Source organism: Procambarus clarkii, chromosome 84 (genome assembly GCF_040958095.1).
Source record: "Procambarus clarkii isolate CNS0578487 chromosome 84, FALCON_Pclarkii_2.0, whole genome shotgun sequence".
Taxonomy (NCBI): Eukaryota; Metazoa; Arthropoda; class Malacostraca; order Decapoda; family Cambaridae; genus Procambarus; species Procambarus clarkii.
The window spans coordinates 23,543,486-23,571,214 of record NC_091233.1 but is presented as its reverse complement, the minus strand read 5'-3'; the positions used below and the strand labels follow the sequence as shown (position 1 = coordinate 23,571,214).

Genomic DNA, 27,729 nt, shown 5'->3' with positions numbered 1-27,729 from the left:
TAATGAATAAATATGATATATTTACTCATTATAATGTTGGTGCTGAATGTAGAACATAGAAAAAACATATTTTTACTATAAAAACGTATCATTTCATAACGAAATTAGACGAAAATAAGCTGCCGGTGACGCCAAAGCAAATCGACGGTCCAAGGGACAATGTTGTGGAGCGACTTATCCAAGACATATTGTTGCATACAGGTTATATTAACTTAGGTTTGGATAGGTTAGGTTTAGTTAGGTTAGATTTTGTTAGGTTATGTTGGGTAGGTTTGTTAGGTAAGGTAGGTACAGGAGGCTGATATGCCAGCAAATACTCTTTAGGCAACAATGTATCTTGGAAAAGTCGCTCTACGACATTGTCACTCGGACCGTCGACCATTTCATAAGAAAAAATTGAGAACTATATAAATTCAGGAAAACGTGGCTTATTAGGCAAATTGGGCCTTGCATATTAGGCCGAGTACTACGTTCTGGCTACTAGGTACAACATATATATATATCTATCATATCTAGTAGCCAGAATGTACTTCTCGACCTACTATGGAAGTACATAGTACATTCGGCCTATTAGGCCCGATTTGCCTAATAGGCCGAATTTTCTTTATTTTCAATAAATTTTGTCCAAATAGTTAATTTGAATTATTATTATTATTTTATATTAAGACCATAATTTATTGACTTAGTTGTGTTAGTTTAGGTTAGGTTAAGATAGGTTTGTTAGGTAGGGAAGGTTAGGTTCAGTCATATATTTATTATTTATTTATTTATTTACTGTATTTATGCATATACAAGAATGTTCATAAGGAATGTGAGGATACAAATATGGTAATTACAGTCTTGTAAAGCCACTAGCACGCGCAGCGTTTCGGGCAGCTATGTTAGTTTTAACTCAAATTTAAACAAATTAACTTATGTCTAAGTTATACATAATGAAATGGACAGAATTATCATTTCATAAGAAAAAATTTGGAAAAATATATAAATTCAGGAAAATTTGGCTTATTAGGAAAATTGGGCCTTGTATAGTAGGACAAGTACGACGTTCTGGCTACTAGGTACAACATTATATATACAGTATATATGTCGTACCTAGTAGCCAGAACTCACTTCTCAGCCTACTATTCAAGGCCCGATTTGCCTAATGAGCCAAGTTTTCCTGAATTAATATATTTTCTCTAATTTTTTTCTTATGAAATGATAAATCTAACCATTTCATTATGTATGAGGTCAATTTTTTTTTATTGGAGTTTAAATTAACGTAGATATATGACCAAACCTAACCAACCCTACCTAACCTAACCTAACCTATCTTTATAGGTTAGGTTAGGTAGCGGAAAAAGTTAGGTTAGGTTAGGTAGGTTAGGTAGTCGAAAAACAATTAATTCATGAAAACTTGGCTTATTAGGCAAATTGGGCCTTGCATAGTAGGCTGAGAAGTGAGTTCTGGCTACTAGGTACGACATATATATATATATATATGTCGTACCTAGTAGCCAGAACTCACTTCTCAGCCTATTATGCAAGGCCCTATTTGCCTAATAAGCCAAGTTTTCCTGAATTAATATATTTTCTCTAATTTTTTTCTTATGAAATGATAAAGCTACCCATTTCATTATGTTTGAGGTCAATTTTTTTTTATTGGAGTTAAAATTAACGTAGATATATAACCGAACCTAACCAACCCTACCTAACCTATCTTTATAGGTTAGGTTAGGTTAGGTAGCCTAAAAAGTTAGGTTAGGTTAGGTTAGGTAGGTTAGGTAGTCGAAAAACAATTATTTCATGAAAACTTAGCTTATTAGGCAAATTGGGCCTTGCATAGTAGGCTGAGAAGTGCGTTCTGGCTACTAGGTACGACATATATATATATATTATATATATATATATATATATATTATATATATATATATATATATATATATATATATATATATATATATATATATATATATATATTATAATATATATATAAAAATTCAATGGGCTTCCTGTTCCTGACAATGGGAATTACACCTGCACCACCATTGGCAAAGATTCCTGTATTTCAGGCTTGTCACTCGGAGCCTGGCAGAATGTCCTTGTTCTGACAGATCCCGTGCACGAGTCTAGCAATGCTACTGAGGGGCCTCTCTGCAAAGAAAGTTTTTAATTTTATTTAACTCTTTATTTTTAGGCATAACAATTCTCTTTTTTTTTTTTAAATGGCACCTTGCAAGCAATGAATTGTCTTTTTCTTCCCCTTATTACTCTTTCCCTACCTCAATTCAGACAAGAACAACCGCAATTCGAAAGTAGTTCGCCTACCTCAAGAAAATGGACACATGGAGAAGAATAAAGTAGATGGGAAGAAAGTAAAGTTTCAAGGTAACCCAACACAAGTAGGCCATAGAAGATATCGGCAGTTACATAGACCAAGTGAATGTTCCCACATAAATTTAGCAATAACTTTGCAGCTCACTTAGTGATGTTTAAACTAGAAACAAGTTAAATATCAAAGCTTTTTTTTTTTTTTTTTTACTTTTTTGACAAAAATATTTTTGTTTTATTTGAATTGTATAATAAATATTTTTGCCATTAACTAAAATTTATTCAGTATTTTTTAAATTATTGTATTTCAATTAAGCTTTAATAGAATTTATTCTTGTCTATTTGTTATTTAATCTTTTTTCAGTAAATTGTACTTAGAGCAATAAATACCTTTGTTAAATAATATCTCTGTATTATCAGTTTTGCAAATGTATTCCTGTACAGTACTAGTATTGTATATTGCTTATATTTTTTAGGAGATGTGTTCGTCCACCTTTCTTTATTTATATGCATTACTCTTCTTTCTATAGGGATGTGTTGTTAGGCTACAAGATTTCCAAACAGAGCTTGCCGAAAAGACCTCTACTTTACCCCCAAGAATTTATTTTATTAAAGATTCTGCTCAAACAGCATACGATGAATAATACAGTAGTATGCAATAGGCTCCTATATCCAAAGAAAATTCAACTTGCAGAGTTGTAGTTCATATCTGGATAGTCTTGGGTTCCTTAATATTTTAGTGCGTGTAAATGGTTATGCTGAGTTATGAAGTAAGATTGATTTGTAGTTCCAGCCCAGAAATTATTGAGAGTTATTTGCATCCTTTTATCCAGTTATAGCTGTATAGCTGCTTAGTAAAACCATCATACAGGATGCTGTAAACATCTGCGTTGTGCATGGAGCACTACAATGCACAACTCGCACCAACATTGAAGATGGGGTGTTTAGACGTTTTTAACTTGTACTTTAAGAAATAAGTTTTCTGGGGGGAGCCTTGTTGGCTCCCCGGAGCTATCCAGGCTGAATTGATATGTATGTCTTTCTGGCATAAGTCAATGCATAGAGTTCTTGCCTACCGGGGACCACGAGCCACAACCTGGTCCTCCCTCTAGATAGGCATGAGGAGCAATGGCCTATAGAGACCTCCCTGTGGTTGGGAGCATTTTATGTCTGCCATCGACTGGGGCAGGCATCCAGAAAGGCTGGTGCCCCAAAACAAACCCCTATTCTGGTAAAAGTATTGCGACCAAAAGCCAAACAGGTGGACAGAACTCCCCAAACGAAAATGAGCAAACTAGCATGATGTCATCATGTCGCCACCCCTGTCTACGCAACCCCCTCCCCCATCCCCGGGAGGGGGAAGGGGGACCCAGACCCACCTACCGGCGACCCAACTTACAGTTCTTAAGCTGATGGGAGTCTGGTGCGGTCGTGCCTCTGGCTTCAGTTTACCATTACAGTTCTGGGCCTTGTGGTGTGGGCTGTCCCTTCAGGTGGTGCGTTAGCCGGGAGCAAGATTCTATGGTACTCGGGTTGCATGAACCTAGGATCACCTTCCCTAGGTGCCCAGTAAGTACTGCCCTTGGGGCTTCGGGCCTCGTTCCACAAGTCACTTCGGGATCTACCTCCGCTGTGCCATTTACTGTTCAGTTTTTGGCCATCCTTGGAGTTAGCTGGGATTTTTTCTTGCCTTTGTTGGTCTCTGGGTAGGGGAGTTTTCCTCACTGGCAGGGGCACAGGGTACTGCACAGCTAGTTTTCACCTATAACAGGGGCCGGCTCTCTTCCGCCTGGGTACGTTGTCCTCTTGCGGGGTTTTTCTTTTGTTTTTGCTTTTCGGCCTGGTGGGGAGGTCTGCCGTTGTGGTCCCCCATCGCTGTTCTTGGGGTATATGTATTTCTCACTCTGTTGGTGGTTCTCTCCGCTTGGCCCCCGTGAGTGAACACGTCCTGGAGGTTCAGCTTTAGAGGTTTGTTTGGTAGACTTGGGCGCCAGTTCGCAGTACCCTGCCTGGGTTTCCCTTAGCGTGTACCCAAGGCTAAGGGCCCTGGAAAATCCCACGAGGGCTACGTGGTCCGATGGATGTGACCCCCGAGTCCCCCCTCTTGTCTTGCGAGTTTGAAAGTTGCTCTGTCCCCCTAGTCTCAGGGTAGTGACACTCACCGGTTTTGTCTTCGCCATGCTGCCTGTTGGATCGGTGATTGTTTTGATCTGGAGTCGTGCGATGTGTGTTGTCTGTATGTACTCCAGTTCACCCAAGCCTCTGACAATGATATGCGGGTGCAGGCAGCTAAGGCATTGCATGCTTGGTTTCGGTTGCTACAACGCGTTCGGTTGGTTGCGACCCCGGATGCCACGAGACTGCCCCGTTTTGGTTATAAGGACCCGGACTTTGGGGTGGGAGTCGCTTCAGCTCTGGTTCCGTCCGCCCCTCCTAGTCCTTTCCCTTGTGTAGGTCATTCGGCCCCCCTCCCTTGGTTCTGGCTCCAAAGCGTTTGAGGGTTTCGGAGTCGGCGCAGGGTCTAGTTGGTGTTGAGACTCGGGAGGTCTCGGGGGTGTCCCTTTCTGGGTTGCAGCAGAGGCATTCGAGCCTGGTCCTTCTGCCGGAGCTTCTGGGTCCAGCCAGTGGGCTCCCTTCATTCCTGCTTTTTCGGCAGCTCCCGTCTTTTCTTTGGAGGTGGGGGGTTTTGAGGCCGGCTCGGCCCCAGGTCCTCAGGGCTAGGTTCCCAGGGTTGGGGAGGGGTTGGCTTGGGGGCCTTGGGCCCCATTGGACCCCGCCTGGGTTTTTCTGCCCTCTGAGCGGGGCTTGGTGTTACAAGGAGAGGGGTTCTCTTTTGCTCCCTCCGCGTATGAATTGGATTTGGTGTCCACCCTTCCCCGGGTTCGGTTCCGTGATCCCGCGGGTTCTTCGGTTCCATCCTTCTGGAGGTTTCCGGCTTCCCGCGTCTTGTCTTCTGAAGTGAGGAAAGCCTTGGCAGCTTATCTCCTGCGCGACCCGGATTATGCCTTTGTGATGGATCTGCGCTCATTCCTGTATGGTTCTGCTGGTTCGTACTGGGTTCGTTATGAGGTTCCAGAGTCGTCCTGGTTGGCAGACCAGGATTTTTTTTTGTTGGAGACTTGGCACACGTTCTGTCGGTCACGCGCGCTTGAGTGGCGAGAGACTCAGTCGGCATTTCAGGTTTTCTTGGGGGGTGCCTTCGAGCATCTCAATGCTTGTTTGTTCGCCCCTGCCCTTCCGTGGGATGTTGGTGTCATGCAGCTTCACGTGCAGGTTCGTTCCCTTTCGGCTGTCTTGGTGGCGGAGGATTTGCATATTTGTGGCATGCTTGCTTCGGTTCTGCATTTCTTTTCCCTACTTGAGCTGTCCTCGGACTGGCTTGAGTTGGATGTGGGGACGCTTGGGGCCACTGCTGGGTCTGGTGCGCTGCCCTCTGCAGTCCGGTCATCGGCTGCTTTGTTGAAGCTCTTTACGCCGGTCCCGCATGATGTGGTTTCGCGGTTCTATGGTTCTCGCCTCGAGTGTTGGCAGACGGTGCTAGCTTCTTCTTTAGAGTCCGCTTAGGCCCTGGCTCTTCGGTTGTCTTCTCCTTTTTGTCCGTTGCTGTTTGCTGAGTCTGCTGTGGTGCAGTACCTGCAGGCGGCCTCAGTTAGTTCTCGGCCTATGTCTGAGTTGATGTTGCTCTGGGGGGCTCGTGGGGGGCCTTCCCGGAAAGGTCGTGCCAGGGCTTGGGGTTCTTTTCATCATGGTAGGCCATTGGTGCCAGATTTGGGGCAGGTGCAGCCTCCGGTTCCGGCTGTTTCTGGTTGGTGTGGAAAGTACCCTGTTCGCCGCTTAAGTTCTCGCAAGGCGCATCAGTCCTTTCACGGTTCTCCCCATTGACGGGGCAATGGGGGGGTGGGGGGGCGGCTTGCCCTGTTTGCTCGCTCCTGGTCCCACGATTCGTTGGCTTTTCGGGTCGTTTAGTGCAACTTGTGGTGGCTTGGATGGCTCCTCCTCCCTTGGGAGATTTGGGGCTGGCAGGGCAGGCCTCATTTCCTGCACTCTGTCGGTTCATCTCAGAGTGTGTTCACCTGGGCGTGGTCGAAACGACGACATACCTCCGGTGGGTTTCCCGCCTGTTTCCGGTCCCAAAACGGGATTGCGCAGACCTCTGGTTCATTCTGGATTTGTCCCCTCTGAACCTGTGGGTTTATTTCCCCTCCTTCTTGATGACTACTCTGTCCCTGGTCCGTCTTCTGTAGGAGCCGGGCGCTTGGATGGTGTCCTTGGACCTCAAGGACGCGTATTGGCATGTCCCGGTTCATCTGAGGTTCAGGGACTGGCTCGATTCTGTTATGGGGCATCAAGGTTATCGCTTTCGTTGTCTTTCCTTCGGCTTGAATCTGGCATCTCGCATTTTCACACGCCTTACTCAGGTCATGGTGTCCCGTCTGTTTCTGTTAGGTGTTCGGGTTCTGGCCTAGCTTGACGACTGGCTGGTTTGGGCTCCCAGCCAGTCCATGTATCTGCTCGCCAGGGATTTGGTTCTTTCCCAGCTCGCCGGGTTCGGGTTCTTGGTGAACTGGAGGAAGCCCCATCTGTTTCCCTCTCAGGTTTGGTCTTGGCTGGGTCTGGTTTGGGACGCTCGCACCGCTTCCTTGTCTCTGCCTCCGGCGGCTCTGCTTTGCCTGTGGTCCCGCCTTCATCTGTTTCTGAAGGGTTCCCGGGTCACGCGGCGGAAGCCTGAACTTTGCCATGGTGGTCTACCCACCGGGTCGGCTATGGCTTCGTCAGCTGTTCTGGGTCCTTCAGGAACGTTCTTTCCACCTCTGTTGCGACTATTGGGTTCGGCCTCTGGGGGCTTTGCGTCGGTTGCTGCGTCTCCGGCTTCCTCTTCGGGTTTTTCACGGTTCGATGCCTTGGCACTTGCCCGAGCCTACACTCGATGTGTTCATGGACACATCGTCTCTTGGCTGGGGCTTTGTGACCAGTGCTCACCAGGCCGGCCAGGGGCGGCGGGGGTCTGTCCTTCCGTCGGGCTCACAGCACGGTCAGGGAGTTCGCGGCGGTGTGGATGTCGCTCTGGAGGGTTCGAGTGGCTCGCAGATCGATGATCTGGCTCCATTCGGACTGTTCCCTGGTGGTTCATTGCCCAAACCGAGGAGATTCGATGCGGTCCTTGGCTCTTTGGGGCTGGTCGCTTCGGGTGACTAGTCTGCTGAGTTCTTGGGGTTTGGCTCTCCTGGCGGTTCACGTCCGGGGGATGTCCAACATCCTGGCAGACGGCCTGTCTCATTTCCTTCCCCTTTCCATGGAATGGACAATTGATGCCGACTCTTTTCATTGGCTGTGCCAGACGTTCGGGACTCCGGACATGGATCTCTTCGTGTCGGCGTGGTCGAGGCATCTGACGGTGTACGTGGAGCCCTTCCCCGACTGCAAGGTTGTCAGGGCTGAAGCCTTCAGGCAGGACTGGGCAAGGTGGGGTTACCTGTACCTCTTTCCCCTGCTTCAGCTGTTGCTCCAGGTCTTGGCTCACTTGGAGACTTACCAGGGAAGCATTGTCCTTCTGGCCTTGGTAGCTGGCGCAGCCTTGGTGGCTGGCCCAGCCTTGGTTTCAGGCGCTGCTTACTCGGTGTCCGAACCCGAGGGTCTTCCCGCGGCTCCGCCTTTTTCAGCAGATCGGTCCAGTCCGGTATGAGGCTGGTTCGGTCTTCTCCTCGGGTCTTCGCATCTGGAGTTTTTGACTCTGGTTTATCATTACTTGTATGGTGCACAGGTGGCTTCGTTGTTGGTCTCCCACCTGTGTGCTTCGTCTCGGCGGCAGTATGAAGTTTCTTGGTGGTCCTTCCAGTTCTTCCTATCACTGCATAGGTATTCTTCGGTCTCTGATAGGGTTGTTCTGTCCTTTCTCAATTGGTTGTTCCAGGACCATCATCTTATGCCGAATACTGTCGCCTCGTATCGTGTGGCGTTGGCGGAGCCGCTTCAGCTTGCTTTCTGTGTTGACGTTTCCTCTGCCCCGTTCCGCAAGCTGTCTCGGGTGTTGCTTCACCTCCAGCCTGCTCCGTCGTGCGCCTCCTGAGCCATCCTGATCTTTGGACCGGGTGCTCTTGTTTCTTTCTTCTCGGTTTATTGTGGCCCCTTCTGTTCGGGATTGTTTTTCTAAAGCTCTTTTCCTGTTGGCATGGGGGTCGGCTCGGGAAGCTTCATGCTCTCCTCCAACGCAGGGTTTTCTGCTCCTTTGGTCCTGGTGGTCGTTTTGTTTGATTGCCACTGTCTTCTTCTTTTCTGGCAAAAAATGAAATGGCAAATGCATTTTAGAGTGGGCCTTGGGTTGTTGATGCTTGGTTGGTCAGTCCGGGGGTGCATCATGTGTTGTGTCCGGTTGCGGTTCTCCGCCGTTATTTGTGCGTCACGGCTTTGGTGGTCGGGGATGTGCTTTGGATTGACACGGTTTCCCTTCTTCCCTGTTTCCAAGCTCGGGTCTCTCAGGTTGTCCGCAGGGTTGTTAAGTCTAGCCAACCTGCGGTTTATCCCAGTGCTCAGGACGTGCATAAGTTTGCTGCTTTGGCTGCCATCTTTGGCAACATGTCTTGGGTTGACATTCAGGCGGGGGGTTTTTGGAGGTCAAACAGGGTCCTGGCTGCTCACTACCTGGTGAATTTTCTGAGACCAGGTAGGGCCTGCGTTGCCTTGGGTCGGCGGTTGCAGCCAGTTGTCTCGACATCGTGTTGAGGAGTGAAAACGAACAGCCTCCCGGGTAAGTCCCTGTTTTTCCTTATCTTTGGGTAGTTAGCTCCAGGGAACCAACGAGGCTATCCCCAGAAAACCAGCATTGAATGTAATGAAACGTCATTTTCTGGGTGAGTTCCAGAGACTCCCCGGCATCCCTCCCTCCGGTCGGCAGTGTTTTTCACATTTTTTAAACATCCAGCCTAAGAACTGTAGGTTGGGTCGCCAGCGGGTGGGTCTGGGGCTCTCCCTTCCCCCTCCCGAGGAGGGGGAGGTTGCGTAGACAGCGGCGCGGCAACGTGATGCCGTCATTCTAGTTTGCTAATTTTCGTCTAGGGGGGTTCTGTCCACCTTTTTGGCTTTCAGTCGCAATACTTTTACCAGAATAAGGGTTTGTTTTGGGGCACCTCTCTGGGTGCCTGTCCCGGTTGATGGCAGACACAGAATGCTCCCAACCACAGGGAGGTCTCTATAGGCCATTGCTCCTCGTGCCTCTCTAGAGGGGGGGCCAGGTTGTGGTTCGTGGTCCCTGATAGGCAAGAACTCCATACATTGACTGATGCCAGAAAGATATACATATCCATTCAGCCTGGATAGCTCCAGGGAGCCTCCGGGACTCGCCCAGAAAATGGCGTTTCATTACATTCAACGCTCTTTTTTTTTCATTTTAATGTCCTTATGAATATCTGTGCCTTTTTCCCTGTCATTAATGTAAAGCCTTGATGTGCTGTGATATTTTTAGTACAATTAAAAACGTTGCTCATGCAGTGCACTATATGGTACATGTAATTGGAAAGCTTGTTGTAAAGTTGGTATCCAGTTGGTATCTTGAATCCAAGAGTATTCACATCCATCATTTTTGTTTGTGTACATAGCATATTGTTTGATACTGTAATACAGTATGAAATATAGATTTAAAATTTTCAGTCTTTTTGACATATGCTGTGAACCATATTTTTTTGTAAAAACAATAGAATATAATTCCTTTACTCTAAAATATTTGCTCGTTTACATTTAATAAATAATGCAATTTCCTTTGTATGAAATTAATCTTATTGTCATGTAATGTCATATATTAACAGTGAGATTTCTATCCTATTAATCATATTAACCTGACTTTCTTGTTATTCTTTAGGAGCTCTCGTATTATTAGCTAACTTTCCTGGTAGCCATACAGTCTCTTAAGCTATATGGCTAGGCTGACTTCATGATTTTTCTGTAAGTGACCTTCCTATATATTATTGTGCCTACTAATGACCAAAGCCTAAGTAAACTGATGATTATTCTGGTGGCTAGAAATCATTATCTTTCTCTCTTGCTGCCCTAGAACTTTTTTTATGAAAGTTATTGATCAGAAGACCATTCCACAGGTGATGACGATCGACCAGAAATCATCGAACTCTCAGATTTCAATTCAGCAGAGCCACAGTTTGCCTTTTGTACACGTATATCCTCCCAACATGAAAACAGGGACCAGGAGTACCCTGAACAACAATTTCGAGAGTACCCTGCAAGTGAATATTCTCAAGAATACCATACTGGGGAATATCCGCAGGATTACTCAAATGAGTATGGACATGAGCATGATTACCATCAATTGCAATTTCCAGAATCAAACTTGTCTGAAGGAGAAGGCTATAATAATGAAGACAGTGTGTCAGAAGTCAACTTATCGGATGGCAACATCCCCAAAATGAAGTTAGATGAGGTAAAGCTTTTGTAAAAATTGTACAAGAGCTCAAATAATTATGTTTGACACTGAATAAATGCATGAAGGCAGTCAGAATACGAACTCGAGATGTTTTCAAGAGGTGAAGTAAGTACACCATTCTCTATTTTGCTGTGTACCCTGGCAGTGATACATGAACATTAGTTCATGTATCACTGCCCAGTGTTCATGTATCATCTTTTTTAACAACTATAAGGGAAGTTTAAATGAAGTTTGGTGCAATAATTAAAGAAGTTTTCTTTTTTTAAATCCTGAAAACTAATAAATATTTAATTCATGGAGATGAGTAGTGAACAGAATATGGTAAATGAAAGGTTGGGTGACTGTGGTTTGTAAAGAGGGAATGAGTGCCCAGTAATTGTTTGAACAGTAAGTGAAAACTTACAAAGAGCAGGTGACTGTGGTTTGTAAAGAGGGAATGAGTGCCTAGTATTTGTTTGAACAGTAAGTGAAAACTTACAAAGAGCACTACACACTTAATTATATAAGAGCTGTAGGGTAGCGTTGTGTATGACTGTTGCAGTGTGGTGGAGTTGTTTATTCATAATGCTTAATAGTGTAGTTGATGTAATGAATGTATAAGTGCTGTTTTTAATATTTTTAAGTTTCTTTCTCTATAAAGCTTTATTTCTGAGTTTATAAAGCTTTATTTCTGAGTTTATAAAGCTTTATTTCTGAGTTTATAAAGCTTTATTTCTGAGTTTATAAAGCTTTATTTCTGAGTTTATAAAGCTTCATTTCTGAGTTTATAAAGCTTCATTTCTGAGTTTATAAAGCTTTATTTCTGAGTTACGGCCCTTAGGATGCTGTTACGGTCAGCTCCTATGTTGTTTATTTAGGAACTGTTTCACCTGCCAGACCAGTAAAGTGAATTCTAAAGCAAATTAAGCTCTTTCATGGAAACAATGCTCAAGGAGAAACTTATATAAAGTTAGTGGTCATTGTAGAGCTGGAGACATGAAACTGTGGGCTGCTTGTCAACAGACCAGAAGATACACTTGTTGCTGAAAGAACCAGGGAACCACAATATAAAAAACAGAGAATTCGGTGAGGCCCAAAATGGATAAAGAGATTTGTGATTATTTCCCTTTGATAAGCAACCACTGGTCTTGTTTGGTTATTTTCTCTTTAAACAAGATACATAGTTTGTTTTTCTTTCCCTGTACTCTAAGTACAGGGAAAGAAAAACAAACTTGCTTGGTCTTGGGTCCATCACAGGTCCATGTGCTCACCTTGCCCCTCAGCACACCAAACTCTGGTCATAGTGTTCAGTAGGCCTGTACAAATCCAGGGACTTGGTAGCATTATATATGTCACTGCGGTACCAGTGATAATGCAGTGGGGAAATATTGAGGGCCAGACCAGTAATGGAATAAAAGAATTACTGTATGACTGGTTTTTATTCTTTAAAATGATAGTTTTGTACTGAAGGTCAGATTTTGACTTGAGGAGAGAGCCCCCATGTATCATTCGTAGAATAGGTTTGAATGCATATCAACATATTTATTTAATTGTGTAATTGTGATTTGACAATTTGTGGGTGAGAAAGCCAGTGGCAGGCCTTCAGCTGTGAAGCTGGCAGAGCAACACAGTCTTATAAAGCTGGACCTCCAGCCAAGATGTTTGTATCAGCAGTGAGGCAGGTTTTATATGTGATGTGTCAGGACAAAACTGTGGCTCCATTTTATAGCACACTTCAGAGGTTACACACCTTGTTTATGAATGACTTTGAAACTTAAAAACCATTACCATCTGAAGCAAATCACTGACTTTCATTAAATGGAATTATCCAGTACAAGTATCTGAGTGTTGTATAATGTAAATTGCACCTTCAAAGTTAAAAGTACTAACATTGTTCATTTTTCAATAAATTTCTTGGTTCCGGGACACACCAAATTTTTCTTAAAAGATCCACAATTAAATACCATAACAAAATAATACATAGTTCAGCCTCACATAAGACCTCAAGAAATCCATTCCTGTACAAAGCTAAGAAGCTTTTGTATGAGATAATATGCCTATTTGGTGTAGGATAACTCCAAGGTAAGCCTTAGAGAAGAGGTGAGTAGAGGCTCAGTTTGGACTTCACGCACACCTGTTCAGCAGGACAGCTGTTGCACTGGACTGTAGGTAAGTACTTTGTATATATAAGTAGTAGCCAGATACTGTTTACTTCATAAGATTAATAAAAGAAAAATTACTTAAGGTAAAATAGAAAAGTCAAGTTTTATTTTGCCATTGGTAAGTAAACTGCTGTACACAGAGATTAAAGAACAAAGTTTATCAAGTATTTTAATACAAAAGTTTTTCATCCATCATATATATATATATTTATCTTAATTAGATTGCATTAATAGCATGCCACCTATATGGAAACTGTCATCCAGACTTATGAATGCAGTATATCATATCAATTTTGGGCTCGTTTCTTCACTTTTAAACATTTAATTAGCAAAGCATCATAGCTTCATTTTAAACAGTTCTGCTATATGTATTATTTATATATGAATAATTCCATTTTTGCATGCTTTAAATTTATTAATAATGTTTTTTAAATTGTAGTACCCTTGTACCTTCATCAAATAATTAGTGTATAAAAATCTCCTCCCTGCCCTTCTTTGCAAATTATACACTGTATCCTTTTATCACAGTGTTATCCACCTGAATTGCAGTGTACCAACAAATAAAATGTCCTCAAAGATAGCATTACCTCCCCAGATGAGCTTCAGTGACCTACACCGGTCAAGCTCTAAGGATATTGACGGTTTTCAGGAGGTGAGCTTCGATCCACAAGCCAAAGACACTCATGGAGAGCCTAATGGGGGACCCAAAGCGAAACACTGGCAGGTGAGAGACTGTGTACATCATGTCCCCAGTAAGTCATGGGTACTTCGGCAAATTATGTATTTCTCGATGGTGTTAACAGGAAAACACAAAAAATAATTTACTGTATGGAAAGGCAACTAACTACACCAGAAGTATATGAAAGCACTATGGTGTGAATTTGAATCTTGAACTTCAATTACATTCGCACAAAATGCACGGATACGTGACACTACATATTCAAGCACAGAATGATTAATGAGGTCCTGAAATTTACCAACTTGTTCTTGTGATAAAGTTATTATGCTAAGCTGAAATAACCTTACAATTATGGCCCCCTCCCTTTCCAGTCTGTTGTTGTCATGAGGGGGGGGCTTGGTGGGCAGCTGCCGGAGTGTGATGCTCCATGGGACAGCTGCTTTTTTTGAAGCCTTATGTTCCTGCAGCTGTCTTTAGTAATTCTATTGGTATCTTTTTCCTCTTCCCCATGCTTCATTTTTTCTTCCCTCCCTCCTTTCTCCCCCCTCTTTTTTCTCATTGTTCCTTCCAGCCAACTGTGTGCCATTCTTGACTATTCTTTCCGATATATTCTGTTTTGATGCTGGGTGATTGGGAAGGCACTCTCTCATCCGTAGAACTGTGGTACCTGACATTGCCGAGTGAGGGAAAGCTTTCATTGTCAAACCTTGCCTTCGTTGCTGAGCCCGATCATATATCCATGATGCACCCCTGGGAGGGGGGGCACATCTTGTCAGTTGTCTTATCTATCCTCTAACTATGGCTCCTTGGTGGGCATGGGGGCTTATTCGTTGATGAAATTACTGTATACGGTATTCATATTCGTTTATATGCCAATTTCTGACCCTCATTCACCTTCTCAGACTTGTGGGGTGGGCGACCAGGCCCCTTAGTCAGACTCTGATGGAAGACCAGGCTCTGTAGCCCCTGCCACATTAGGCCCAGACCAAGCTGCTTCTCTGACTCTCTTGACTGACTCTCTGCTCTCCTCCCATCTTTGTGACAGGGTTAAGCCCCTAGCCCCCAGTGGTGATCACCTCATCACCTTGAGTGGCTCCGTCTCTCATTGTGACAACTGCACCTTTTACCTCCCTCTTACTGGAGGTGCTCTGCGCCATCACCTCCGCACTTGCACGAGCATGATACCTTCCCACTCTACTACATTCCAGAATTTGTTTGGTCCTGCTAAATTGATTTAAGTATTTTGATCTCAGTCATGTTGATCCTACATGTCCTGATGATTTATTCATCCATAAACATCTAGTTGATTTGGTGGAACCAGTGTCACTTTTAACCCCACCTGTACTGGTACACGTGTCGTTGCAGCTCCTTCTCGGGTAGCTGCCGACCACTTGGCTTTGTTGTTCTGCATTGGTGAGACCCCAGTTCGGAACTTCAAAAATGCCCGGTTAAATGCCAACATTGGCACAGTTATTCTCCCTCATCATGTCGTGACTGGTGATAGAGAACTGAAAGACTGCCACTAAGATATTAAATATATCTTCGAGACCCAAGACCATTCTATCTTCAAGATACATTCACTCAACCCCCTGTAGATCGTCATCGTCAGCCTCTTCGCATAGTAAAAATCACTTTTGATAATTGGTCTCTTCCATCTTCCGTAGTCCATCCTACTGCTCCCATGACTCCATCATCTTTACTAGATTTACCTATGCCCTATAACCCCGATTTCACTGACCCTAATCCTGATCCTATTTAGTATAATGTGTTCTTCTTTGTTTCTCCCTTGTTATCTCTAATTTTGACAGTCTATCCTTCAGTGGATTATGCGTGGTTTTTATGCCAACTTCTATGAACTCCAGCTTCTGATCACGCAGTTTTTACTGCTTTGTGTCTGTCTCTAGGAGCCGATGCTTGGCGCTCATTCTGGTCACTTCAGTGGTTATTTCTTTCTCTCCTTCCCTCCAGCTTTTGTTGAGGCCCATAACTCTACCGCTCTTCTGATCCATAATGCTGAGATCCCTTCTTCCCCCTATTTTTTCAGTCGCACATTCAGTGTTCTGTAACCCGTATCTTTGTGAGTAAATAGTTCACAGTCTGTTACTCCCCTATTGAGTACTACTACACTTGCACCCTTTCCTATTTTTTCTCTACTCATCTTCTATTTATTTAGATTTTACATTGGCAGATTTTTGATGACCGTTTACCATTTCTCCATCCTTGTCACCTTCTCTTTTCACCCTCCCCTCTCCTTCCCTAAGTGGCAGTTTGCCAGGGCTGATTGGAATTCACTCACACTACACTCTACTCATTCCGACCTCTCCCTCGTCCCTCCTCTTTTTTCATGACACCGTATTCGATGCTGCCTTCCGCTCTGTTCCCTCGCTCTATTGCCTGGTGAACACAGAAGTGAATTTCCTGGTAGAATTCAAACTGTGCTCAGGGTGTTTGCTGTAACCGTGTAGTTGGAAGAAACACCTGCGCCGACAGACGTTTGATTCTTTTATTTAGTTTCGGAAGCCGAGTGCAGTGGCCTGTAGGGCTATCCATAAGGCTCAGAGTGAGAGTTGGAAATCTTATGTTTATACCATTACAACTGACACTCCTCTCTCCCAGATCTGAAAGAAAATCCATAGGATAGTGGGATAAGTATGTTCCAGATGTCTCGTCAGTCCTTCACCTTCGTAGTTCTGTCGTGGCTGATTTGGTTTAGGTCACGACCAAACTGAATTCAGACTTTTCAGCTGTTAGCTAAGGTTCTCATCTTCCTCTCTCTTTCCTTTCTCATAAGCCCATTCTTGAATCTTGTCTTTTTAGATTTTAGTACACATCTCCAGTTCCCCTATAATGATCCTTTCTCTCTCCCAGAACTCAATTCCGCCCTGACTCTCAGCGATTCTATGACACCATGCTTAGAATACATTATGAGATGTTACGCCATTTCTCTCTCCATCTCCCTTGTAAGATTCTCTCTCTGTTCATATTACCAATATTTCTCCCTGTGTTGTTCCATCCTTGCCTCCATGGAGGGACCCACTTCCAAAGTTTTTCAAAACCTTGACCTACATAGCAGAGGCTTCTGCTCTTCCTGCAGTTCTGAAACACCTTTTTCTTGCACACTTTTCTTCGCACTCCTGCTCTGTTGCCATTTTCACAGAAGGTCTAAGTCTTCCGACGGTGCAGGCTACTCAGATGTATTTCTTGACCACACTTGTATGTGTTACCTTTCCCCCGGAGACTAGCATTTTCACGACAGAATTTTATGCAATTTTGTATGCTGTTCGTTAGCTGCTTTCACGCTGTCAATCTTCCTTTGTTGTTGTAGTTGAGTTGCAGTGCCCTCATGATTGATCATTTAATCTAGTCCATCCTGTGGTAGTGGAAATTCAACATTGGATGTTTCTTATCTCCAGTAGATATAAGATGGCCGAGTTTTGCTGGGTGTCCACTCATATTGATGTTTTCTTAAATGAGCGTGTGGATGCTGCCGCTAAGGAGGCTATCCGTACTTGTCCTATTTCCCACAGAGGAGTTTCTTATTCTGACTTCTACCCAGTCATTCATTCTGCAATCTGTGCCCATTGACAGGTTCATTGGACTTCTGTTACTGATAACAAACTGCGTGCTCTTAAAAGTAGCCTGTCCCCATGGTCTTCCTCCTACCACTGTAACTGGCATTGGGAAAATGACTCTGGCGAGGTTACGTATTGGCCATACACATTTAACTCACGGGCATTTAATGAAGCGCCATCCTGCTCCTTATTGTCTGAATTGCATTGTTCCTCTTACTGTGGTGCATATCCTCTTTTAATGTCCTGACTTCCAGGATGTGCGTGTGTCTTGCTTCCCAACTGTCCCTCGCGGTCACTTGTCCCTCGGTATAATTTTTGGTGAATCGGATACATTTGATATCACTCGCCTTATGCATTTTTGCTCTCGTATTGAAATGTATCTCGTAGTGATATTTAGCGCCTTTTGAACATCCTGCAACTTTGATGGCACTACATACTCTTCCCGGCTTGGCGCCTTCCTTTGATAATTACTTACTTACAATTATGGCAATTATAGAGCAGTGATCTGCATCGTCGATTCAGAACTGAGGGTTGCAGGTTGAGTTCCCAAACAGGACAGAGATTGTTGGACATCTTCCTTTCATCTGATGCCTCTGTTTACCTAGCATTAAATAAGTACCTGAGAGTTAATAAATTTTTGTGGGTTGCATACTGTGTATGATCAGTAGTTGGCTAAGAGGGACCTCGATAACCCATAGTACATATAACTAACAAAAGGGAAACTAGAACAAAGAGAAGGAATACGGTCACAGCACAAAATACAAAGAAGAATCAACAAGGTTGATAAAGACACTATTTGAAAGTGGGCTAGGTCTAGGGAGTACACTTGGAAGCTGACTGACCAAATGAGTTGGTGAGATACTGTACAGTACTTGAAAACAAGACCAACGACGATATGGGAGGAAAATTTCTTGGGATTTTCCTAGGAAGAATAAACGGAGGTAGCATTCTTGTAAGATTAGAAAAATGGTAGATTTGCTAAAGATTCAGGAAGATTCCTGGTTTTAGGAATTATTATTTTTTTTCAATTTGATTGAATCTTATTATTATTATTTTGTAAATGGTGATCATATCACCTCTTTCTTCTATCTTTTAGCTTTGGCATATTTAACGCCTCTAGCATTTCTTTGTAACTTGTTTTCCAGTTCCGGAAGTCATTATGTAGCATGCCTTTTGCATCTTTTCCAGTTTAGTGATGTGCTTTGAGATATGGGCACCATACAACTGCTGCATATTTTCTTGCACAATTTCTTTGTTTCACCATCCCTTTAATTAAAAGCGATTCTGAAGTTGGAAAACAATGCATATGGTCCTCTCACAATTTTCTTTGTGTTCCTCCAGTGACCGTCTACTATCCAGAACCACCCATAGATCTCTTTCTTTGTTAGAGTTCTTTAATTCCTTTCCACATAATTTGTAAGTTGTGTGTGGCTATTTTCTCTGATTCCACATTCTATAACATGGCATTTATTTACATTTAAATTCATTTATGACGTGGCACTCCAAGCACTTTATGTAGATCAATTTGAAGGGCATGACAATCATCTAGGTCTATCTTCCCTAGTAGCTTAGCATCCTCAGAAAACATGCTCATACAATTTTGTATTCCTTTTGGTAGTTCATTTATGTAGATGAACATTATTGGTGCAAGAACTGAACCCTGTGGCACTCTGCTATTAACACTCCTGCAGTCAGATGCATTGCCTCTAATTACCACTGTCATCTTTCCATCAGTTAAAAACTTTTTCATTCATGTCAGAAGCCTCCCTGTCACCCCCCAACCCGTTCTCGCAAATTTAATAAGTCAATATTGACTTATTAAATATGTGCATAGTTGACATACTTAACATAATAGTTTCCCTTGAAAAGCTTCATAGAAAACACCGACCTTACCTAACCTACTTAGTATGTTAAGATAAGCATCTTATTGCTTCGTAATTACAATTATTACCTAACCTATACCTATAATAGGTTAAGTAACAATTGTAATTACGAAGCTATAAGATGCTTATTTTAACATACTAAGTAGGTTAGGTAAGGTCGGTGTTTTCTATGAAGCTTTTCAAGGGAAACTATTATGTTTAGTATGTCACCTATGCACGCAACTAATAAGTCAATATTGACTTATTAAATTTGCGAGAACGGGTTGCACCCCCTCCATTATGTTCTAGTTTTCAAAACAACTGCTTGTGTGGGTCTCGGTCAAAAATCTTTTCTGGAGGGAGTCCCGTCGGCTCCCCGGAGCTATCCAGGCTGAATGGATATGTATTACTTTCTGGCATCAGTCAAAGTGCTAGGAGTTCTTGCCTACCGGGGACCACGAGCCAAAACCTGGCCCCCTCAGAGAGGCACAAGGAGCAATGGTCTATAGAAACCCCAATGTAGTTGGAAGCATTCTATGTCTGCCGTCAACCGGGTCAGGCACCCAGAAAGGTAAACACCCCAAAACAAACTCTATCTGGTTAAAATATTGCTACAGAAAGCTGAACTGCTGGACAGAACACCCCTGACGAAAAACGAGCAAATAAGCCTGAGGTCACAAGTGTCATGTGCTCACTCAGTTCATGGAACTGATCCCTGACTCTTCTACATCTTTTTGTCCTTTTCAGTTTGCAGAGTCTGCGGTGGTGTAGTATCTGAAAGCAGCCTCTTCGAGTTGTCGTCCTATGTCGGATTTGTTGGTTCTACTGCGTGAGGAAGGCACAACCCTCTGGAAGGGTTGTGCCAGGGCTCGGGGTTCCTCCCATCGTGGTAGGCCAGTGGTGCTAGTTTTGGAGCTGGTGCAGCCTTCAGAACCGATGATAACTGGTCGGCGTGGTGATTGCTCTGCTCGTCAGTCGGCTTCTCGTATGAGGTGTCGGCCCTTTCACAGTTTGTCCCATTGAAAGGGTGATGGGGGAAGCTCACACAGTTTGCTCTTGCCTAGTTCCACGATTCGTGGATGCTTCAGGTCATTTCTTGTGGCCTGCTGTGGCGTTGGGTGGCCATTTCTCCTTCGGGGGGGTTCGGGGCTGGTAGGCAGGCTTCTTCTCCTGCGATCTGTCAAGTCATCTTGAAGTGGGAACGCTTGGGCGTGGTCGCAACGACCTCATCCCTCAGGTGGGTTTCCTGCCTGTTTCCGGTTCTGAAACGGGACTATGTGGACCTGCGGTTCATTCTGGACTTGTCCCATCTGAACCCCTTGGTCTACTGTATTGCCCCTCCTATCGGATGACTACTCTGTCCCAGATCCATCTTCTTATGGAGTTGGATGCTTGGATGGTGTCCTTGGACCTCCAGGATGCGTACTGGCATATCTTGAATCATCCGAGGTTCAGCGACTGGCTAGGTTTTGTTGTGGGGCGTCAGGGTTACTATTTTCATTGCCTTCTATTCATCTTGAATCTGGCACCTCGTGTTTTCACACGCCTTACCTGGGTCGAGGTGGCCCGTTTGCATCTGTTAGGGGTTCGAATCTGGCCTACCTTGACGACTGGTTGGTATGGGCTCCCAGCCAGTCCGTGTATCTGCTTGCCAGGGAATTGGTTCTTTCTCAGCTCGCCGGGTTTGGGTTCCTGGTGAACTGGAGGAAGTCCCATTTGGGGGGTCTCTCAGGTTTGGTCTTGGCTGGGTTTAGTATGGGACTCTTGGACTGCTTCCTTGTCTCTCCCTCCAGCGGCTCTGCTGCAGTCTCATCTTCACCTGTTTCTGAGTGGCTCCAGGGTCACGAGATAGTTGCTCGAGGGTTTGTGCAGGAGTTTGAACTTTGCTGTGATTGTCTACCCGCCGGGTCAGGTGTGGCTTCGCTGGCTGTTCTGGTTCCTTCGGGGACATCCCTTTCACTTTTCTTGTGATTGCTGGGTTCGGCCTCCAGATGCCTTACGTTGGCTGCTGCGTCGCCGGCTTCCTCTTTGGGTTTTTCGGAGTTCAGTGCCTTGGCGCCTACCCGAGTTCCTCACTCAACTTGTTCACGGAAGCGTCGTCTATTGGCTGGGGCTTTGCGACCAGTGCTCACCAGGCCGGCCAGGGGCTGGTAGTCCGTCCTTCTGTCCGGCTCACAGCACAGTGTGGGAGTTTGCAGCGGTATGGCTGGCGCTGCGTAGGGTTCTGGTTACTCGGGGTTCGATGATCTGGCTCCATTCAGAATGCTCCCCGGTGGTTCAATGTCTGACCCGTGGGGGTTCGATGCAGTCCTTAGCTCTTTGGGGCTCGTTGTTTCAGGTGACTCATCTGCTGAGTTCTCGGGGTTTGGCTCTCCTGGCCATTCACGTTCAGGGAGGTGTCAAACGTTCTGGTGGACGGCCTGTCTTGGTTCATTGCCCTGTCCATGGAATGGAAAGTCGATGCCGACTTGTTCAGCTGGCTCTGCCAGACATATGGGGTCCCGGAGGTGGACCTCTTTGCGGTGGCATGGTCAAGGTCTCCCCCGGTATATGTGGCACCCTTCCCTGACTGCGAGGCCGTCGGGGGTCGATGCCTTCATGCAAGACTGGTCGAGGTTGGATTACCTGTACCTCTTTTTTTCCCCTGTTCAGCTGTTGCTCCAGATTCTAGCTCACTTGAAACTTGCCAAAAGAGAGTAGTCCGCTTTGCCCCTTGGTGGCAGGCCCAGTCATGGTTTCAGGTGCTGCTTGCTCGGCGTCCAAACCCGGGGGTTTCCAGCGGCTCAGTCTTTTTCATCAGATCGATCCAGTCCGTTACATAGCTGGTTTGATTTTCTCCTGAAGTCTTCACGTCTGGTCTTTCTGACATGGGTCTATTACTATTTGTATGGTGAGCAGGTGGCTTCATTGATAACGTCCCACCTGCGTGGCTTGCCTCGGCGGCAGTATGAAGTTTCCTGGTGATCCTTTCTGTATTTCTTGTCCCTTCGTAGGTTTTCTTCTGTTTTGGATCGGATTGTCTTGTCCTTCCTGTCTTGGTTGTTTCAGGACCATCATCTTATGCCGAATATTGTCGCCATGTATCATGTGGCACTGGCAGAGCCGCTTCAGCTTGTGTTCAGGGTGGATGTTACTTCTGCCCCATTGCGTAAGCTGTCTTGTGCATTGTTTCACTTCCGGTGTGCTCATGCGCTGCCAGAGCCGTCTTGGTCATTGGACCGGGTGATCTCTTTTCTCTCTTCTCCTCGGTTTGTCGTGGCCCTTTCCGTTCAAGATTGTTTTGTGAAGGCTCTTTTCCTGTTTGCGTTGGCCACTGGGGGTTGGGTTGGGGAGCTTCATGCTCTCTTCCGGTGCAGAGGTTTCTGCTCTTTTTTTGTCCTGGTGGTAGGTTTGTTCATTTGTAGTGTCTCCTTCTTTTCCAGTGAAGAATGAAACTGCAGCTTTCCAGAGGGGGTCCTTGGGTTGTTGATGCTTGGTTGGTTAGGCTTGGGTACATCATGTGTTGTCCAATTGCGGCTCTTCACTATTACCTGCATGCCACGGCTTTGGTGGCGGGAGACGTGCTTTGGGTTGGCCCGGTTTCCCCTCCTTCCCTGTTCCAGTTGTTTGGGTCTCCGAGGTCGTCCGCAGGGTAATTTGGTCCAGCCAGCCTGTGGCCTATCTGCGTGCTCATGACGTTCATCAGTTTGCTGCCTTGGCTGCCATCTTCGGTAACATGTCTTGGGCTGACATTCGGGCACAGGGATTTTGGACGTTGAACAGGGTCCTGGCCGCTCCCTATCTTGTCAATGTTCCTGGCCCTAGTCAGGCATGTGTCGCATTGGGTCAGCTGTTGCAGCCAGTTGTCTCTACTTCAAGTTGAGTAGCGAGTGGCAACTGCCTCCTGAGTAAGTCCCTCTTGTTTTATCCTTGGTTAAGTAGCTCTGGGGAGCCAAAGGGGGGGGGGGTTTCCCCTAGAAAACCAGTGTTGAATGTAATGAAATGCCATTTTCTGGGTGAGATCCGGAGACTCCTCTCGGCAATCTTCCCTCCCTCCGATCGGCATTTTTTTTGCTTGTTTTGACATCCAGCTTCAGAACTAGGGGGTATGGGTAGATAGTGCGGGGGTTTGGGAGCTTCCCCTTTCCCCTCCCGGGGTGGTGCAGACGGCTCAGTTACGGTTGTGACGTCAGGCTCATTTGCTTGTTTTCATTTGGGGAGTTTTGTCCAACAGTTAGGCCTTAAGTTGCAATATTTTAGCCAAATAGAGATTGTTTTGGAACGCCTACCTTTCTTGGTGCCTGACCCGGTTGATGGCAGACATAAAATGCTTCCAACCACACGGGGGTTTCTTTAAGCCATTACTCCTCGTGCCTCTCTGAGAGGGCCAGGTTCTGGCTCGTGGGCCCCAGTAGGCCTAGAACTCCATTCACTTTGACTGATGCCAGGGTCTAATACATTCATATCAACCTGGATAGCTCCGGAGAACCTCCGGGACTCACCCAGGAAATGGCATTTCATTACAGTCAAAGCTTTTTTTTTTAGCAGGTAGTGACAGTAACTTATCAATAAATAACACAACTCATACGTGAAGTGAAAAGAAAGTTACTTTCATTTCATGTGATATGTGTGTGGTGTTTTGTTATTTAAGAGAAGATAGAGATATAGTAATTACCTAAGTGTAGTTACAGGATGAGAGCTACACTCGTGGTGTCCCGTCTTCCCAGCACTCTTTGTTATATAACGTTTTGAAATTACTGACGATTTTGGCCTCCACCACCTTCTCATCTAACTTGTTCCAACCGTCTACCACTCTGTTTACAAAAGTGAATTTCCTTATATATCTCCTGCAGCTTTGTTTTGTTAGTTTAAATCTACGACCTCTTGTTCTTGAAGTTCCGGGTCATAACAAATGGGTCATAGGGTCATAATGTAAATGATAAGCAGTTTAACTTAGAATGTTATTGATTTTTTGACATCACATTAAATTGAATCTTCTTACAAATCATAACACTGAAAGATTCTTTCAGGCATTGGTGGTGATGTTCATTCAAGATTTTGGTTTAATTTAGTCATCTTTTAAAACTTAAAGTTTTATTACTCCTTGCTCATATTGCTACTAGAAAAGGTTTTATTTCAAGTCGCAACTTGAAAGAAACAGATGTTAAAATTTGATCAGATATATTTGCTCAGTTCATTGCCAGAATTTTTTTGTATTGTCTGTAGCCGCTTTTCTTCACATACATTGTTGAAATCAGATAAAATGGTAAAATTTGTTAATGTGCATTATAGATGCACATTAACATTATAGATATAGATAATGTGCATTATAAATTATATGCTTATTTGCATCCTAGGTTTTGAGTTCCAGCTTTTGGCCTTTTCATAGATTTGAGAAGTGCATGGTGATGATGCAAAGGGCATACACTTTAACCATTATTATGATGCATGAGTTCTTTATTACCATTGTAAGGACAATAGTTATACGATGGTAACTACAATTGTGTTGTGCAATCACAATTTGCTGGGCAAAAACCAATTTTAAAGGATGCAAGTGGTGTTTTGCTTCAATTTGTATTAATTGTTCTTATAACTAATGTATGCTATAAGGAAGAGTTACGATTATTAAGGCACATGCAGTATCATTCTTTCTCATTTTACAAGTGCCTTATGAGTATTGTTTTTCCATAGACAGTGAAGAAGGACATGCCAAATGTGCTGAACAAAACACAGAGCTGGAGTGCTGTTGTCAGTTATGTGGACACCATCACAGGTGGCGTTAAAGATGACGAGGACCCAAGATTCAAACGGACTGAGATAATAGCCAAGGAACCTGCAGACTGTTTTCCCAAGCAAGTCTACAACAAGTAAGATTTTGAGAGATTTGTGACATTACAGTTCTAGAAGTGAATTCCATTCTTGTTTATGTCTTGAAGTGAGTTCTTCAGTTAATGTTGTTCATAAGTAATGGATTCCATCAGATATATTTTTGATGTCATGAATTACACACCTCATAACTCTATCTACAGTACTCTTTTTAAAGTGAATGTATCTGTGTTTGTGAGCTTAACCCTTGTGTGGTTAAACAGGTGTTGTTTAACAAAAAAACAAACAACAACAAAAAACAAGGCGCTAAACAAAAGCGCGTTTTGTTTGGTTAAACAAAAAAACTGACTCGGTGTGTGTCCCAGACGGTCTGTTGCTCACCAGCTGTCAGGTAGGAGTGGCCACAAAGAGATAATCACCTAATTATTTCAATGTCTCTGATTGATTTTTCATAGTTTTTTGCTGTAATATTATTCAATAGTGTGTAGTGTGATTATTTATATAATAAAATGAGTGAATCATCGCTGTACTCAAAAATATGGTGTGCATATTGTTGATTCAATTATAATGTTCATCAAGCAGTGAACAAATACTTTGTCGGTTATTACACTATAAACACAGGGTATATATAAGTATCTGCATGTTTTGTTCACCATAACGAACCACTAAGTTGCTATTATGAGTCAAAAAGAAACGAGGAGTGACCGCCACACACCAGCCAGTCACTCGCTGCCACTCACTCCCTCAACACCTCACTCACCCACATTCACCTCTCACCGTACTGTTTTTGGTTTTATTCCCTATATACAGACGTTATATATAAGTATCTACATTCATGTTCACCATAACGAACCACTAAGTTGGCATGCTGAGTGGCAGTGGCAGTGGAGCCAGTGGCAGCCCACCACTGGCTGCCATTCCCACCCTCCCTCACCTCACCTGACTCGCCACCATTCTCCTCCCACCATACTGCTTTTGCTTTTATATACAGACGTTATATATAAGTTTCTGCATGTTTTGTTTACCATAGCGAACAACTAAGCTGGTATATTGAGTTCAGACAGTAAAAAGATGGTCACACAGAGTCAGCAGACAATGCTACCTTCCTCCCCACCAAGATTACTCCTCCCACTACAGCACAAATTATCACAACAATCCTCCTATTATCAGAATCCTGGTCATTTTTATCACAGTCAGGGGTCTTCTGTAATAATATCATCGCTAAATAATAGCATGCAAATGTATATTATGGCATTTTTAGGCGATGCTGTGGTCACAAGCTGTTCAGCTTGTTACCACACCTCCCTGCAGTGACTATTGGTTAAGAAAATGCAGCATAGAAGCACAGAGAGGTACTAGGAGCAAAAAGGTGAATCCAGAGAACCAAACTTGAAGAGCCAGGGAGCCAGCAGCAAAACTTTTGGTATCAGCCCAGCATGAACCTTGTATCCCTATTCATTCTCAAATTTGAAGGACTCAAGGCACTGAAAGATCAGCATCTGTAACCAACCAGAACACACGTTCTGGGCCAGAAGGACCCATAGACAGCCCATCATGATACAGTAGTTCCAAGATAATATGCATACAATGAGTCACAATAATGTGGCTGAAGATATGATGACATCAAGACAATAAATACTGCTGGAGAGGGGACTGCCATGGTCCAGAACAATGAAGCCAAAATGGACTGGACTATAAGGCTTTAAACCAGAGAGCTTAGCTGTCCCCTCCCAACTGGCTACAAAAAAAAAGTGCCCTCTTGCCAAGAGCCAAATGATGTCATTTCTTTATGGCCATGAAAGGGTAAACAGCTCTTGAAAGACGAATTTGTGTGTCTAAGCTATAATTAACAACAAGAATTTATGCAGTTGAGGTTCAAAGTAGTCTTTAATTTTGCTGATATATTTTCAAAAATTATATGCGAGTTTATAATTTGCACCAAAAGTATGATTTATTAAGCCATTCATAGTGTGTTCTACTGAATGGCATGACTATTTCAAGGTTGTATATTAGTAAAAAAAAAAATGTTTTTTTTTTACATTAATTTTGTATGAGATGTTGAATTCAGAGCGACTTTGCTGTACTTCATCTGATCACATTCCTTCTTTTTCCTTTATATAAGGACTATCTGTTGTCTTGTATCTCTGCCTCCAGTTTTTCTTGTCACTTAAAAAATTTCACATATAAATATTTATTTATTTATTTATTTATTTATTTATACAAGAAGGTACATTGGGTTTATGTAAGTACATAGCATGATGTGTTTACATTCTTGTAAAGCCATTAGTATGCACAGCGTTTCAGGCAGGTCCTTAATCTGACAGATAATATTAAGTAGGTAAATTCTAGCAAAATTTACAAAATGTTAAATTAACATTGTAAGAAAATTTGAGAGAGATTAGTAGGTATATTAAAGCACATTGATAGCTTTGATTGATAGCATTGACAGCTTGATTGATAATTTGACAAAGATTAATAGGACACAATAAAGCATATTGATAGCACATATAAAGATGACAGCAATGATCACAATGGTAAAGTTGTATGGCTTGATACGTATGTATTGGGGGATTGGGTAGCCCAAGATAGAGTGCGAGTTTAAAGCACTATGTAGGAAATTATGAAGTCATGTCTTCCTTCTTATCTTTCTTATAGCTTCGATTGGGTCCTCAAAACTAATAATCCTATTTCAGGTTGCAGTGTTGTGCAAGTTGTGTGGAGACCAAAATCTACAGGAAGTGGTACCACTTGCGACAAATGTGCCTTTACGTTGTCGACAGCCCTTACTTTGAGTGGATCGTCCTTATCTTGATTTTTGCTTCCTCAGTTACTCTTTGTTTTGAAGATGTTCATTTGGATTCTAAAACAGAGCTTAAGGTAAAGAATCTGGTGTGTTTGTCTATGTTCAAATTAATGTATGGGAAAAGTAAAT

The 27,729-nt window shown here is 43.7% G+C and overlaps 1 protein-coding gene across 1 annotated transcript in view; it reads left to right on the top strand.

The window, feature by feature from the left end:
- The window catches only part of NaCP60E (Na channel protein 60E), a 595,756-nt gene that overhangs the window by 83,208 nt on the left and 484,819 nt on the right, over positions 1 to 27,729 (top strand). Inside the window, exons 12-16 of the mRNA XM_069316634.1 lie at positions 2,272 to 2,367; positions 10,398 to 10,735; positions 13,475 to 13,603; positions 24,663 to 24,838; positions 27,491 to 27,674. Of these exons, the coding sequence (XP_069172735.1) occupies positions 2,272 to 2,367; positions 10,398 to 10,735; positions 13,475 to 13,603; positions 24,663 to 24,838; positions 27,491 to 27,674 (923 nt within the window). The remainder of the gene's footprint in view (positions 1 to 2,271; positions 2,368 to 10,397; positions 10,736 to 13,474; positions 13,604 to 24,662; positions 24,839 to 27,490; positions 27,675 to 27,729) is intronic.